Genomic DNA, 15,453 nt, shown 5'->3' with positions numbered 1-15,453 from the left:
CCCATTTTCCCCTCCCGGCAGCCCCCCTGCAGAGCATGCCTGCTTGGCCCTGGCTGCAGTGGGTTCCTCAGAGGCACTACACATGTTAGCCAGCAACCAGCTCACCTAACACAAACTCTGTTTATTCAGACATGTGAACAAAGACCCCTGGACACTCACAGCTCATGCTTTTCAGGCAGACGCTCCTTTCCATAGGGAGATCTTCGCAGGCCAGCCATGATTTAGGCTTTTGGGTCAGCCTGCTATACTGGGGACAGGGATTCACAGATTGAGGCTGATATTTTATGCTTTTGGAGGTGAGCGGAAGGACCCTCCTGTGCTGCTAAAGCTCACTGCAGTACCACAGCTTCCACCAGAGGACAACTCTGCATGCCGCCTGACTCTCTGCTGCTGCCGGCTCTCAGGACTCGGCCACAGCCCTCTCAGGCCACAGCTTCATCCAGCCGGCCAGGCTATGGCTTCATGGGTTCCTCTGGGGCAGGATGGTTGTATGGTGCCCAGGGGTGCTGGCTTGTGGCAGGCGCGGGCAGGATGATGGGGGGGGAGTAGGGCCCTCTGTCTGGCCAGCACAGGTCCACAATGGGGTAGAGCTGGCCCTGGAACTCCGCCTGGAAGGTGTAGATGTGTCTGAGCTCGTCAGGGCTGTCAGCATTGTAGAAGGTCAGCTCACCCTTCTCATAGTGCAGGTAGATGCCGATGCGCTGGGGCCGGCTGGTCAGTGGCAGGGTGGCCCGTGGGGTGCTGAAGGCCTCGTAGACCTTCCCTTCCTTCAGGCCGATGAGCCACACGCCGTTCTCGGGAGACTTGCTCAGCTTCCCTTTGCGGCTGACCGTGCCCTTGATGATGCCCACACGCCAGTGGTTCCTGGTGCCCACAATCACCTCCCAGTAGTGCTGGCCACAGGAGAAGCCCTTGCAGGTGAGGATGCAGTTGCTGGAGTTGAAACGCTTGGGGTTGCTGTCCCGGCGCTGGTAGAGCCCGCACTGCACCACCGTGTCACCTTTGAAGAGCTCCAGGAGGGGATGTGCCGTTACCGGGTCCAGCTTCAGTGTCTCTGGAGCTAGAAGGAAAGCAGGCAGGCTCCAGGCACACTAGCAGGCAGGGCTCCGTCTCCGGGCAACCCCGGGGGCTGGCACCGCTCGACAAGCTGGCACTGGCTGAGCTTTAAGCAACTGGAGTGTTATGCCAGAGCAGGCTGCTATTGGCACAAGACACGGCCAGCCACTGCTCCAGGAGCTCTCCTGGGGGTGAGAAGCGCACAAGCAGAGGGCAAGACAGAGGCTGGGGCAGCACAACGCTGGCTGGGCAGCCTGTCCCACGTGCTGGTGAGCCAGGGCACCCGGCACACTGCCAACAGGGCGGGTTGGTACCTGGCAGGACGCGGCGGTGCAGGCGCTTCCACACAGTCATCTTGATGTCGTCTTGGTGGAAACATGGTTTGAAGGTCACGGGGCTGAAGATGCCATCGCTTGGGTGCAGGCTGGAGAGCTCTGACCTGGAAAGATACAGGCAGCCGTGACACAGGTGACAGGGACAATGTGTGACCGGCTCTCACCTGGCTGCTGCATATGATGGAGCCACTAGTGTCTTGCTAGCTGCTCTTGCCCTCTTCTGGGGCTGAATGCATGGCCCTGGGCCATCCATCACAACAGCAGTGTCCATATGAGGCTGCCCCAGCAATGTGGAGCTGTCTGCTGGCCTGGAACCTGCAGAGGCACTGCCATCCCCATTGCTGCTGGGTCCCACCGCTCACCTGAACTGGGAGGAGCCATATTTCTGGAAAACACAAGAGAAGAAGAGAGTCAGTGGGTGGGAGACTGAGAGACCAGCAGCTCCTCTGCATGGTCACAGCTCTACACATCCGTGCTCTGGGCTGGAGAGGCCAGGGCTCTCCTCTCCTGGGAGAGCTAAGGGCATTGCCTCTTGCAGAAGGCAGGTCTCTCCCAACAGGGGAAGCCCTGGCAGGACAGAGGGCACCTACACCTATGAGCAGCAGGCTCAGGGCTGGAGAGCCTGGCTGACCCTTGCTGCCTTAACTAGCAAGTGCACTCACACGGATGAAATCAAGCTGGTTTTCGTTGCCGAGTGCCTCCAAAGAGCTCTGCATCTCCTTAAGCCTCTGCAGGGCGTCCGATGTCTGCTTGACCTGGGACTCAATGGAGGTGATGAGCTGGGCTGCCTTCCCCTCGATGCTCTCCAAGAAGGTGGCCTTCTCCTCGTCAATGTACCTGTGCAGCTCCTGGAACTCCTTCCGGATCACCCACTTGAAGACATCCGCCTCATTCTGCCGAGAGACAGCAAGCAGTTGTGCAGGACTGCCTTGCTCCATCCCCTTCACCCGCTTTTTAGTTTCAGAGATGCCACCAGCAATCTAAACATGTCCCACCAAGCCACGCTCCACTGGCTTTCCAAACAAAGAGCAGTTCTGTATAGCAGGCTAGATGTTGTTTCATCCTGCTGTCCTCAGCAGCTCACCGCCACGGCACCCCTGCCTTAGACCTCTCCTGCCCCAGATTTTGATTTCCTGATGTCCCAACCAGCTTCCTCAGGGCTTTGAAAGAGCTCTTGGATCCCTCTGCTCCCAGGGAACAACCTGTGTCCTGGGCTAAGGGGCAGAAAGTGCAGCTCCGGTCGCATTTGCATTGAGCCCTTCTGAGGAGCCCCACTGTGAAGCTTTAGCCACAGAAGGGATGCCACAAGGTCCCTTGGAGACGTCTGCTGCGTGGGAAATGGACACACAGCTAAACCAGGCATAAACTCAATGTGAAACCACCAGCGTTGCTGTGGGAAGCCTGCTCTGAGTGGGGTCTTTTCCACCTGTTACCTCCCCACCTCCAAGGACATTCGGTCAAACCAGCTCCGAGTGGTGCCCCTGCCAGGGTGCTCGGTAAGGGTTACATCACCCCTTCTGAAAATAGGGCTGTGCCACCAGACAGGGCTACGTCACCCTTCCCGAAAACAGGTCTATGTTTAATCCCTGAGTTTCATGGAGAACACAAACCTTAGGGAACAGGGTGGAAGATAAGCCCTGTCTGCTATCCCAGGGAAAGGGGAAGAGGAGAGGAGGAGTGAGCTGGGGAGACCCAGAAGCAGAGGTTGCTCCAGGGGCACTGTGGGACACAGAGGACTTGGGGACACGGGCTCCCTTGGGATGTGACACTTACTGCGATGCGGCTTTTGTTGTTGATGAGCTTGCTGAAGTGTTCATCCAGGTTCTTCTTGTACTGGTGGACATCGGTCAGCAGCACAGACTGCTCCTCCTGAAAAGACACCACCTCTGGAGGAGAGACCTCTGTGGCAGCCTCCTCTATCGCAGGCAGTGCTTGTCAGCCCCTCGAGGAGCACATGGCCCTCAGAAGCCATGTTCTCCTAAGCTTTCTCTAAGCTTTCTGGGGCCCTGCACATCCTGCTGATCCTTACCCTCTTGATCTGGAGGATTTGGGGTTGCCAGAGGCAGGAGAGCGCTCAGAGCATGGCCCCGATCTGCACGCTGCTGACCAACTACTCTTGCCAGGGGCACCATGTCTCTGCTCCCATTCGCAGCCCTCCGTATCTCATACCCTGTGGCAGCTCTGCACTGGGTGAGCAGCACCCTCCCAGTGCTGGTGCCGGGAACCTGGCTGGGGGAGGAGTGTTTCTGGTGCTTCCTGCTCTTATCTCGCCGGTGTCAGGAGCAGAGGGGACGGGTGGCCTTGTGCTTTTCCATTCCTGGGGCTTTCATGTGATGCTGGGCAGGGGACACCAGTTGTTTACTCTACCTGGCTGGGGCTCCTGTTTCCCTGCCTCCCTGCTCTCCTGTGGCACCTCGCCTCAGCCCTTATCTCCAGACTCTCTTTGATGCTATTTGGAAACAGTCTTGAAAGGCCCTGCCAGCACTCCCCAGCCCCTGGCTCTCTCCATCCCAGTTCAGCCACCAAAACCATGAGACCGCTCAGTCAGGGATGTGCTCAGCCTGAGAAATGGCTGCCCCCCCCTCCCCAGCCGAGGGACCCTGCCCCACATCTGTCTGTGCCATGGGACCGTGCTTCCCACGCTGGCATCATTTCCAGCCTGTCCCTTGTAGGAGAAGGGACATTTGGCCAGCAAGCACTGCAGGTGCCCTCACCCCCACCCCTGGAGCCCTGGCCGGCTCTGCCTGCCAACCTTCATCCGGCAGTACGTGGTAGAGATGGGGACAATCTTGTGCTGGCGATGGTTGCCAATGGTGCCGCACAGCCCGCAGATCACCTCTTGGTCGGCCTCGCAGAAGAGGCTGAGGGGGTTGTGGTGCGTTGGGCAGGACTCTGGGGTGGGCTCTGCCTCACCCCAGCTCTGCAGTGCCTCAATGACGCGGGCCAGTGTGACGTTGGGTGGCGAGGCACTGCAGTCCACGGTTTGGCGGCACACAGGGCACAGGAACTGCCCGTCCAGCTCTCCGGAGAGTGACACCACGCAGGACTTGCAGTAGGAATGCCCACACTGCAGCATCAGGGGCTCCTTGAAGACCTCCAAGCAGATGGGACAGAGGAGCTGGTCCTCCAGCTCGTTGATGCTCATCCTCCGAGCCATCCTGCCACCTTCCCATGCAGCAGCACGGACCTGGCCTGGGAAACACGGGTGGGAGATGAGTTCTGTTCCAAGAGCAAGATAAGCAGAGATGAGCAAAGACAGAGTGAAGGTGAAATGGAGAGATACCTCCATTCCCCCAGCAGCAGTGCAGACAGTTGCAAACTCATCATTGGGCTCTGGGCAAAGTCTGAGATGCTTGTTTTAACCCGTGATGGGTTTGGGCTCTGGAGACATGAGACCGCACCTGGACACGCCTGTTGGATCTGCCTAAGGTGTCAGCAGGGACCAGCAAGCTGTTCCCCATCTTGGGCCTTTGCCTGGCAGGGGCGTCAGACTGCAGCCCACCTCAGTGCAAACCTGCCTGTGCGTCAGGGCTGGAGACAGAGCCAAGAGCGATTTTCTGCTGAAAAATCCCAGTATTGACCCTGACCTGTATGAATTCCTACACATCTATTTGGGCTCATTGTCTCAGTCATAGACATTCCTCAGAAGGATTGGCATTAGCTCAAGTGATGCATTGAAGCAAAAACAGATGCTCCCTGTCTCCCTGTCCGCCTAGGAGACAGGGACAACCACCATGCAGTAAACACGCAGGAGGCTGGATTTGACTGATAGGAGGGTTGGGAAGCTGAGGCACTGTGAGCAGGGCTGCGACTGCAGCTCACCCCCTTGAAACACACTGCGGTCTCTGGTGCCCGCAGCGCTCCACATTCCTGGCCAGCACTCCCAAGAGAAGGAGCCCAAGTCCCTGACTCTGCCGCCAGCCCTGCACGTGGCCAGCCTGTTGAACACCTATAAGGTTCGTGCAGCATTGCCTCCTCTGCTCTTCCCAGCACTGTGGGATACAACTTCCAAGATCCTGGGCAAGTCAAAGACATGACCTGAAGTTAAGGAAAATAAACCTTAAGTCAGAGACTTGGTAATTTCTCAGGGGAAAAGGGAGGCTGCGACCTAAGCTCAGCTTTTATCATACATTGCTATAGGAGCCTGGTGAATCAAGGAAAGTTTGAACATCAGCCTGTGACCCATCAGGACCCTGTACAGGGGAACCAGCTTAGGCTGCTCCCTCTGCTCACACAGAAACACCTCCCGGAGACCCGAATGACAACCTCCCGCTTGCCACACCACTCACGTGTCCTGCGCTGCTTCCACCCAGACCCGGCTTGGGCTCTGCTCGTCCTGGCGCACCAAGTCTGATGGACGTCACTCGGCTTCTCTCGACCAAGCTGAAGATTTCCACCCCATTGGAGGGGTGGATGAGGCAGGTGGTGGTACCAGTGTCCCCTTGGCAGGACGGGGAGCTGAGCCGCTACCCTCCTGCACCCTCAGCCCAGGCAGGGATGTCCCTGCTTGCTGGAGAGAGCCCAGGCAGCCTCTTGTTGTCCCCTTCTGCTCTGAGGACAGTGACACACCCCCACAAAGGGCTGCCCACCGCCCTGCCGCACGGGTACAGGCACACACATGATATGACTGGAGCCTTGATAAGAGCTGGCGGTGTTTGCCTCCGTGAGTGGCTGTCTCCCTGAGTCACACTGGGGTTTCACTCATCCGCACTGCTTGGGTCAGCAGAAACGTTCTCAGCAAATGCACAAATCCAGGCTGGGCAGAGAATGGATGGAGAGCAGCCCTGAGGAGAAGGGCTTGGGGGTGTTGGTGGATGAGAAGCTCAATGTGACACAGCAATGTGCACTCACAGCCCAGAAACCCCCCGCAGCCTGGGCTGCATCCCCAGCAGTGTAGGCAGCAGGGCGAGGGGGGGATTCTGCCCCTCTGCTCCGCTCTGTGAGACCCCCCTGCAGTGCTGCCTCCAGCTCTGGGGCACCAACAGCAGAAGGACACGGAGCTGTTGGAGCGGGGCCAGAGGAGGCCCCGGAGATGCTGGGAGGGCTGGAGCCCCTCTGCTGTGAGGACAGGCTGAGAGAGCTGGGGGGTTCAGCCTGGAGAAGAGAAGGCTCCGGGGAGACTTTAGAGCCCCTTCCAGTCCCTAAAGGGGCTCCAGGAAAGCTGGAGAGGGACTCTGGATCAGGGAGGGGAGCCATGAGGCGAGGGGGAAGGGTTTTACACAGAAAGAGCGGAGATTGAGATGAGATGTGAGGAAGAAATTCTTGTCTGTGAGGGTGGTGAGCCCCTGGCCCAGGTTGCCCAGAGAAGCTGTGGCTGCCCCATCCCTGGAGGTGTTCAAGGCCAGGTTGGACGGGGCTTGGAGCAACCTGGGCTGGTGGGAGGTGTCCCTGCCCAGGGCAGGGGGTGGCACTGGGTGATCTTGAAGGTCCCTTCCAACCCAAACCATTCTGTGATTCTATGAAAACACTTTCTTATCAACTAAAGCTCTTTTTCGGTTGAAACAGTGGGGTTTTTTGTTGTTCGGAGAAAACCTTTCATTCTTTTGGAAAAGACCAGAAGGAAACCCAAAGCGTCGCTGGTCCAGTATGGGGCAGGGCACGAGCATGTTTTTGTCTGACTGTGCAAAGAATGGTTTCGTGTAATTACTCTTGTTCTGGACTTACAGCCAGCCCACAGCTTCCATCTCAGCGTCGCCCAGGGGAGCTGGGGCCCAGGAAGGTTTCTCAGACAGGAGGGTCCAGCCATGGGGGGGGACAGAGGTTCGGGGACTGGCCTGGGGCACACCCCTCAGCCTTCAGGCTGCAGGTCTTCGGGCCGCAGTAAGGCGCGGGTGCTCCGCTGCGAGGGCTGCCAGGGGAGGACAGGGACGTCCCTCCCTCGAGGGGGCCTTTCCTGCGGCCGCGGGAGCGCCCGAGCCCACGCCCCAGGCGCAGGCCCAGCTCGGGGGAGCAGGCCCAGGCCCGCGGGTGCGGTGCTGGGGCTGCTGCCAGCGCCCCGCGGGGAGAATCCGGCCCCGGCCTGCGAGCAGCCACGCCCGGCGGGACCCTCCGGGTGTCCCTGAGGGAAACAATGCCCGGAGGAGGCCGCTCAGCCCCGCGGGCCCGGCGGAACGGACTACATCCCCCAGGGTGCCGTGCGCAGCGCCGGGCCGCCGCCGTCACCCATTGGCCGGTGGCTGCGCAGAGACACGTCATCCCCGAGCGGCGCCGGCGCGTGGCTCTTAAGCAGCTTGTTGGGACGCTGTCGCTCCTCGGAGCGTGATTGGCTGAAAGTGCAGCGCGGGGCGGGCTGTGATTGGTGCAGAGGGCGCGCGGCGCGGGGCGGCAGGCGATGGCGGGGGGCGGCGGGGCGGAGGGCGAGGTCTGGCCCCGGCCTGGTCCCGACAGCGGGCCGCAGCCGGCGGGGCGGGCACCGGCCATGTTCCCCTTCCAGTGGCTCTCATGGGCCTGCGACCTGAGCAGCGATGGCGGGGTGCGCAAGGAGGAGCTGCGACCTGGCAGCGGGCAGGCCATACCCCCGGGCGCCTCCTTGGCAGGTAGTGCTGGGCCTGCGCGGCCTGTGGTGCTGGGCAGACTCAGGGGCCCTGCTCGCCCGTGGGCTGTGGGGGGCCGTGTGGCAGCAGCTGGGCACCCCCCTGTCATAGGGCCTGGCCTGGTTTTCACACCTTCCCCAGGGCCCTATGCCCACTGTGCCTGCCGCCAGCCAGGCCTCCTGCAGCGAGTGCTGCGTGATCTCACAGCTCTGCTCCCTGTGGGTTTGGGTGCACTCAGGGGTAACGTCGTGTCCTGCCTCATGGGTATAAGTCTGCAGGCTCCACTGGCCATTTCCTGAGCAGCTTTCTTTATAAATGGCAACTGTTAAACTTAATCTGTGGCTAGCAGGACTAAGAAAACCTAAAATCTTTGGAAGCATAGACTGCAATCAGGGTCTCGTGCTCCTCTATGTCATTTACGTCTCAGTGCAAGGTCCTTGCTTTGCTCTGTGTGGCTGCACCTGAAGTGTGTGCTGGGGGAAACCTGTTGTAAAAGATCCCCTGAACCTCTAATGTTGAGATGCTGGTGGCTGGCCAATCTGTGTGTTTTGGGCTTCAGTGTGAGATCAGAACGAGAACTTAAAAGTACTTATATAGTAGTATGTCTTTCAGTTTCAGACACTGCTCTCCCTTATCAGTGTTCTAGCACTTGGGATACTCTGTTTAACTTTTTGTGGCTGACAGATTAAATGAAAGGGCATCCCGACCTTGAGAAAAGCAGGATTTCCCAGTCTCGCCTGTGTTCACCATACAGAGAAGTTTGAAGCTGAAAGTGGTTCACGAAGTGCAAGGGCCTGGTGCTGTGTCAAGGGAAGGCCATTACAGTGGGTTTTGTAACTGAGTGAGCACGGGGGTTACCTGTACAGCTCTCTGGCGAGTGGCCAAGCTTGGAGGCGTCCATTTCCCTTTTGTTTCTCTTTCTAGGGCTCCAGCTTTGGTTGGGAAAGGCTTGATTACGCATTTCTGTAGATAATTGGGGCGTTTTAATTTCTACAGCTGAAGTTTCCATTCCAGTTCTTAGAAATACAAAATCACATCTCTTGATTAGAAAGGCATGAACACTGTGAAGTGACTGGTTTATTTCGTGTTGATGTTAAAACACGATGAACACCAATTGGCTGCTTGGATATGACCAGGTTTTTGGTACAAAGACAAGGCAGTTTGTGCTGCCTCTGCTGTTTTGCAGCAGAAGCAAGAAAGAAAAGCAGGATAAAAGGATGATATTCCTGTTGCAAAACAAACTCCCAGTGTGGTTCCAATGGTACTGTTACTGGTATGAAATCATACTCTTGCTTTTCTCTTCTCCTCGGTTTGGGCTGCAGTGAAGTACTCCGGGTACCTGGAACACTGTGATGAGCCCTTCTGCACAAACTGCTACAACAAGTCTCTTAGGCTGATGAAACTTGGAAAAGGTAGGTTTGAGCCAAAAAGTTTGTGGTTGGACTCGGGGTTATAAAGACCAGGCCATTAACATATGTCAATTTAAATGCTTTTTAGTATTTTTAGGTTAGTTGAAACCTTTAAAACTTATTAATCGAGTCGAAAAGCCTCCCGCTTCACACACGTGATGGTGAGTCTGGAACTGATCACTCTCTGCCTCTCTTGACTGTGGGAGTGAGCAGCGGTGCCTGTGCTGTTGGTGGCAGCGGGGGTGCTTGCTGCCTGCCCTGAAGCAGCTGCTTGTCTTGGTGTTTTTTAAATCACCTGAGAGATGTCACTGTTTACTGTGTGCTTGGTCCCAGCAGCAGACTGCCTTGATAAGCCATAACAGGGCAGTTGACCCTTGTAGTTGCTGAGATATGAGGTACCAAGCACTTTTTCCTCCAGGCTTCTGCAGAAATTGTTGTTTCCAGATTTGTGATTCTTATGACCTTCCATTTCTTGTTGCGACAGATATTACGCTGCTGGGCCTGGAAATTGGCCTGCTGACGATGAAGAAGGGAGAGGTGGCAAGATTTGTCTTCACGCCAGATTATGCCTACGGGCAGCAGGGCTGTCCTCCTCTTATTCCCCCAAATGCCACAGTCATGTTTGAAGTGGAGGTGCTGGATTTCCTAGACTCGGATGAATCTGACGCATTCTTTGAATTGACTGCCGTGAGTTGCCTTAATAAGGTTTGAGACCTAAATCTGGAGACCAAACCTTTGTTGTCTTTTCCTTCCAGTTGCTGTTGCTCATGTGTTACGTATGTTTAGCTTAATTGCAGGTGCGGTTATCCAGACCCTGGGCTGCTAGCTCCACGCTGATATAAATGTATACCCTCTAACGCTGCCCCTGCATGCCTTGCTCTGTTTGCAGTCCTGTGCAGAGGGAGAAGCTGGGTGCTGCCTTTGTTTTCTCCTGTGTGCTTGAGTCAGTGGAATGATTTCCATTTATTTTTAGCTTTACAAGAAACCTCACGCTTTCACTAGAGGGCACCAGCTTCCAGGAATTTTTCTGAAGGAACAGTAATGAGCTGTATGTAAAAACCCTGTTCAGTACACAGCGTTCAAGTGCCACCCCCCTCACCTCCCACCCTTTGTCTCTGCTTCTTGGCTGCTCTCCCAAGTGCTTCTTCACTGTTCGCTTTCCTCCCTGGTGAGTTACGGTGTTATTGTTAATTCCCCCTTTTCATGTAAAGGGCTTTGGACTGTGGTTGTGGGTCAGTGAGTGGGGCACAGGCAGCAGCACTGGTGGGGGAGGTCCTCCTCATTCCCTCCTGCTGCTGCACAGGCCACTTTGTCCGCACGTAGCCCTGCGAGCAAACCACACTTGTTGCAAGAGAGCTTAGTCCCCTTCTTGCCAGTTGCCTGCCCTTTTTGTCTAGCTGACCTCTCTGTGAGCTGGTTCAGACTTGGAAACCCAGAAGAAAACCTGTCCCTGGATTTTTATCTTTTTTATTATTGTTGGGCGTTTTTTGTTGTTTGGTTTTTTTTCGTTGATACCTCATGTGGGTGTCAGGCTGGTTCCAGAGCTGGCCTGAGGCAGCCACCTTGGGTGATTCTGAGCCATTTAGAGCGATGGAGCCTTTCAGTCAGCTTCACCTGACCGGGTTGGTAGTACTCTTCAGCAGGAGTTATCAGCACAAGAATGGTGTCATGTTTCAGCCTGGCGAAGGGAAATGCCACGTTGTGGTGGCCTGGCTGGACACTGCAGGGGCCTTGGAACGGCCTGGCTCCTCCTCTGTGAATAGAAGGGGACTCTGCAAGACTTTCCTATCTGAGCTTTCTGCTTGCTTGCTTTTGTTTGAGCTGAAGTTCAGGTGTTTCTTTACACAGGAGCAGCAGGATACATTTCCGCTACAAAAGGTGTTGAAAGTGGCAGACACGGAGAGAGAGTTTGGCAACTACCTCTACCGTAAGCAGCAGTTCGAGGGTGCTAAAGAGAGATACAAAAGGGTATGACACCAGAAAAAAAATGTGTTTTCCATTGTGAAAAGCTGTGAAAGCAGCGATTATTAAGTGCTAGCTCACCACAACAAGTACAAGTTAGAGATCGAATAACTTCATTATATTTTCCAGGCATAATTTGTTATTTAAGAACAGATCTTAAACACCTGCTTTTGTGTGAGCAGCAATGGTAAATGAAGGAGGAGAAGGGTTAGCAGAAATAGGCAGAACCCTTTTCTTTCAAGCTTGCTCCCTCTGGGCTCTAGCCGAGATGGAAGGGTACATCTCGGGGGCTCTGCGAGCCCCGAGTGATTTATGTGGCTGGCTGCTGAACTGGAGCCTTTCAGGTCACTTTCTGCTGGGAAATGGTATAATGCAGCATGGCCTTGCATTGCAGCAGCATGCTGGTTAATGCTTTGAGGAATAGCCTAGAATCCCTGCAATCTGGAAACAGAGATATCGCTGTCATCCTGGGCACCCTACTTTTAGCCTTCCCGTTGGGAATCGCACGGTACTTGTGGATGATGGGAACCGCTGGAGGTTGTCTAGTCCAGTCCCCTGCTGAAGGAAGGTCAGCCACAGCAGCAGGCTTGCCAGGACTCTCTCTGTTCAGGTTTTGAACGTCTCCAAGGACAGAGACTCTGCTGCCTCTCTCAGTAGGAAAATACTCAGTTGTTCCTAAACTCGAATGCATCTGCCTTCATTTCAGAATCACAGAAGTAGTGAGGTTTTGTGAGATTTTTCTTGGTGTTTCTTTGTAACAAAAATAATGTAAACTTCTTTTCTCTCTGTAAGATTTCTCTTCTGTCTTTGGCCTTAAAATCTGGATGTAGTATTTTTGTTCTGCTGCTTTCAAGTCCCTTGATAGGTTCTTCAACCTGTAGTCTTACGGCTGAGCTGGTATCATGCTGATAATGCCATGCAGTATATTTAGAGTTTCGAATATTACTATTTTTAACTGACGTAGGTAAACAGAAACATGGGTGTAGCTGGCTGATGAGATGGATTTCTCACTTTCCATAACAGATTTGTTGTGCACTAGTACTTTTTTCCTGTCTGCTCAGGCCTTCTCGATCCTTGGTCGCAGCCCTTCCAGCGAGGCAGAGCAGTGTCAGATTGATACTTCCAAGTTGCTGGTGCTCCTGAATCTCTCGCTTACTTACCTGAAACTGGAACGTCCTGCCCAAGCTTTGGCATACGGGGAGAAGGCCTTGGAGATTGACCAAAAAAACGCCAAAGCGCTGTTCAGGTGTGGCCAGGTGGGTGAAAATAAATTCCTCTGGTAGCCACATCAAGGAATACCCTGCTCTGACTGTGACTGTGGAGAGAGCCTAGAATGAACCGAGGAGAACCACTGAATTCTGGGCCAGGCCTCCTAAGCTGTTGCAGCGGTCAAGGTGGTTTGTCTGTGTCTGACCTGTTGGAAAATCTGTCGCTCTGTAAATCTGTCACACAGATCTTTTCATGGGGGATTCCCGAGCTACCTGAATCTGTCTCGGAAATGTTTGTGGCTGCACGTGTTTCAGTCCTGAAGAGTGGCGGTGAGGCTGCATTTATCTTACAATGCATCTCTCTTCTTTCAATGGCAGGCTTGTCTGTGCATGACAGAATACGAAAAAGCACGGGATTTCCTGGTCCGAGCTCAGCATATACAGCCATTTAACCACGATATTAACAATGAGCTGAAAAAGTTGGCAAGGTGAGAGACCTCCTTTCCATCCCAGTGGAAGAGAGAGTGCCTAGACAGGCTGGAACACCCACTCAAAAAATATTAAATATGTTTTAAAAAAAAAACCCCAAAAACAAAATACAAGACTTCTGGGTTAGTAAGCAACTTGGGGAAAATACAGAAGGTTTCTCTTAGTGTGGAGACAGCTGATTCAAACATTTTGCGGACACAGGGGTTACAGGTGGTAGGTGAGAAGCTGAGAGCACCCACTCTTTCCATACAGTTTCTGTTGGGGGGCTGTGGGTGCTCTGCTCACTGTGAGGAGGTAGGTCAGGGTGATGACAGGGAGACGGGGGCTGCTGAAATGCCTCAAAACCAATGAAATGCAGTAGGCTAGTGTTCAAGCTGGTAATGTTCTGGATTAATAAGTGTGACTTTCATTCCCTTTAAGATGCATCGATTAATTACAACAGCATTTCTGCACAGTGAGTACTTCAGTGTACAATGCTACAAATACTAACGTTCGTTAAAAGTGAATTTCATGCTGTCTTGGAGGTAATAACTGAGCAATCCTGAAGGCAAACTTTCCTTGCGCCCACAGGCTGAGTACAGCACAATCCTGCCAGCTTCAGTCATGCCCTGGCCCCACCAAAACATGACTAACGCCAGCCTCTGCCCTCGTTCTGTTCTTCCCTTTGAAGCTGGCAAAAGCGCTAGCTGGTTCCCCAAAGCGTGTGCTGTACTTCTGGCACTGCTCACAGACGCAGAAAAGGCGATGCAGTCTCCAGCTTCAGAGATCACAAAGCAGCCCTTGAATATGAGCCCTCTTCTTTTGTGTCGCTGCTAGGCATTTGCAAAAAGGCTTGTAGGCAGCAGTAATGTCTCCTATTAGAGTAGTGGGTGCAGCTGGAAAAGCTGGTCTCGTGAGCTGGGTGTCTTCACCAGGTAGTGTTTTGGTAGGGGGTTGTCCTTGCACGTCGGTGTCCTATATATCCACCTTGTCTTCAATAGTCTGAGGTAACACCAAGTCTTCAGACTTGTTCTGTTACTTCTGAAGCACAAAGAACTTGAAGGCAGTATTAGCTGCTGGTCTGGAAATCTGAAATAAACCTCTTCTATTCATCCTGATTTGGCTCTGGGTACGTAGCTACCAAATTGTTAGGTGAGCGCAAGTAGTTATGAAATAGGTCTGGATGGCTGGCAAGCTGCTCTCGGGGGCTTGGTACGTGGGTAGTGTCAAAGATCCTGATTCTGGTAGGCTCGTGTGTTTTCTTAGACTCATTTGAAATACGTTGGCAGGTAAAAGAGAAATCTTGCTAATAATGTTGAGGTTGTGCTGCCAGGAAGCAACAAGGCATTCCACCTTCGGGGAAGCAGCGGGCAGGCTCGTCAGCTCTGACTGGAGATAGCAGCACGTACAGCTAACGCATGTGTCAGTAAGCTGAATATGCGCTAAACCACTGTATTGGAGTTTCTGCTTCAGTGCCAGTTAAAATTGGTGTATTTTTTGCTTTGACTCTGACAAAGAGTGGAATTAGTATAAAATAGACGAAGACAACGTTATTGGGTGGTGTTGATTATGCCATACCTCAGTCTAGATCCAGTAATGCTGCCAAACTGCCTTGCCTGAGAAAACTTGTAATGTGATCTGGTAAATGCTTCGGAAATGGAATATTCACTGAAAGGTGAAATATTTGTGAAATATAAAATTTCACACTTTGAGGTTCTGGACCCAGGAGTGCTGATGGTAGGGGGGCTGAGAGAGCATCAGCCAGTGTCACACGTGTGCTGTTTCTGGTGTGGTGCACCAAAACCCTTGGCTTTTGACCTTATATGGTAGCAAATGCAGGAAAGCTGACCATGTGGGCAGCCATTGATCCCTGAGACAGTGCCCAAAATGAATCACCCTCTGGCTCAGGGATTCCTCACCAGTGAGACCTCATCACTGGTGAGGTGAGAGCAGAGGGTGCAGAGGACGCTGTGCTTGGAGAAGCAGCGATTCAAATGGAGCAGTCTGGGAAGCTGTTGCCATGCTAACGTGACACTGCAGGGAAGTGAGAATGGAGGAGCCATCTGCCCTGTTGTCCACTTAGTCCGGACACAAATCACTGCTGTCTCCTACCCTTCCTCTGCCCGGATTTGGTGTCAGAGGTAGATGTCCTGGAGTAGGGCGCTTGGACGATGTCTCTTGCTAGGTGTTGAAGGAGCTTACATAAGGAGTGGCACAAATGAGGAGACACAGAACTAGATGGCAGGATACAGGTGGGGGTTTCTTTGCATCGTCACGCGCTTGCAAAACTGGTGTAGAAAGCATCTGACTACCAAAAGATCTACTTTGCTAATAGTCGGCAGTGGAGCAGAGACCCAAGGTCTGGGGATGAGGCCCAGGGTTTCCAGCTCTCCTTCCCTGACATGGCAGAAAGAAAGGCTTGGAGGAGCTGCCTCTTTGCTACCAGCACACTCTTATGTTAGGCTAATGTAGTTATATAGAA

At 53.9% G+C, this 15,453-nt stretch overlaps 2 protein-coding genes across 6 annotated transcripts in view; one reads left to right on the top strand and one right to left on the bottom strand.

The window, feature by feature from the left end:
* Window positions 1–16: 16 nt before the first annotated feature.
* On the bottom strand, window positions 17–4,694 carry TRIM50 (tripartite motif containing 50). Its single transcript, XM_054207713.1, has 6 exons — window positions 4,144–4,694; window positions 3,165–3,260; window positions 2,054–2,284; window positions 1,754–1,776; window positions 1,371–1,495; window positions 17–1,060 (listed from the first exon to the last, which is right to left on the bottom strand). Exons 1-6 carry the CDS (start codon window positions 4,678–4,680, stop codon window positions 453–455), a joined length of 1,620 nt encoding a protein of 539 aa, XP_054063688.1. The 5' UTR covers window positions 4,681–4,694; the 3' UTR covers window positions 17–452.
* Window positions 4,695–7,741: 3,047 nt separating this feature from the next.
* Window positions 7,742–15,453, top strand: part of FKBP6 (FKBP prolyl isomerase family member 6 (inactive)) — a 28,329-nt gene continuing 20,617 nt past the window's right edge. For 4 of the 5 annotated variants that reach the window (XR_008467584.1, XR_008467583.1, XM_054207709.1 and 1 more), the window contains exons 1-6: window positions 7,742–7,927; window positions 9,247–9,336; window positions 9,818–10,020; window positions 11,182–11,301; window positions 12,357–12,551; window positions 12,882–12,991. Coding sequence is in view for 3 of the 5 variants with exons in the window: in XM_054207709.1 (XP_054063684.1) it covers window positions 7,810–7,927; window positions 9,247–9,336; window positions 9,818–10,020; window positions 11,182–11,301; window positions 12,357–12,551; window positions 12,882–12,991 (836 nt within the window). In the remaining 2 variants the exon portion in view is untranslated. The remainder of the gene's footprint in view (window positions 7,928–9,246; window positions 9,337–9,817; window positions 10,021–11,181; window positions 11,302–12,356; window positions 12,552–12,881; window positions 12,992–15,453) is intronic. The other variant, XM_054207711.1, reaches the window with a different exon arrangement.

The sequence above is a fragment of the Rissa tridactyla genome, chromosome 7 (genome assembly GCF_028500815.1).
Source record: "Rissa tridactyla isolate bRisTri1 chromosome 7, bRisTri1.patW.cur.20221130, whole genome shotgun sequence".
Taxonomy (NCBI): domain Eukaryota; kingdom Metazoa; phylum Chordata; class Aves; order Charadriiformes; family Laridae; genus Rissa; species Rissa tridactyla.
The sequence above is the reverse complement of the archived record's forward strand: the minus strand, read 5'-3'. Positions and strand labels throughout refer to the sequence as shown.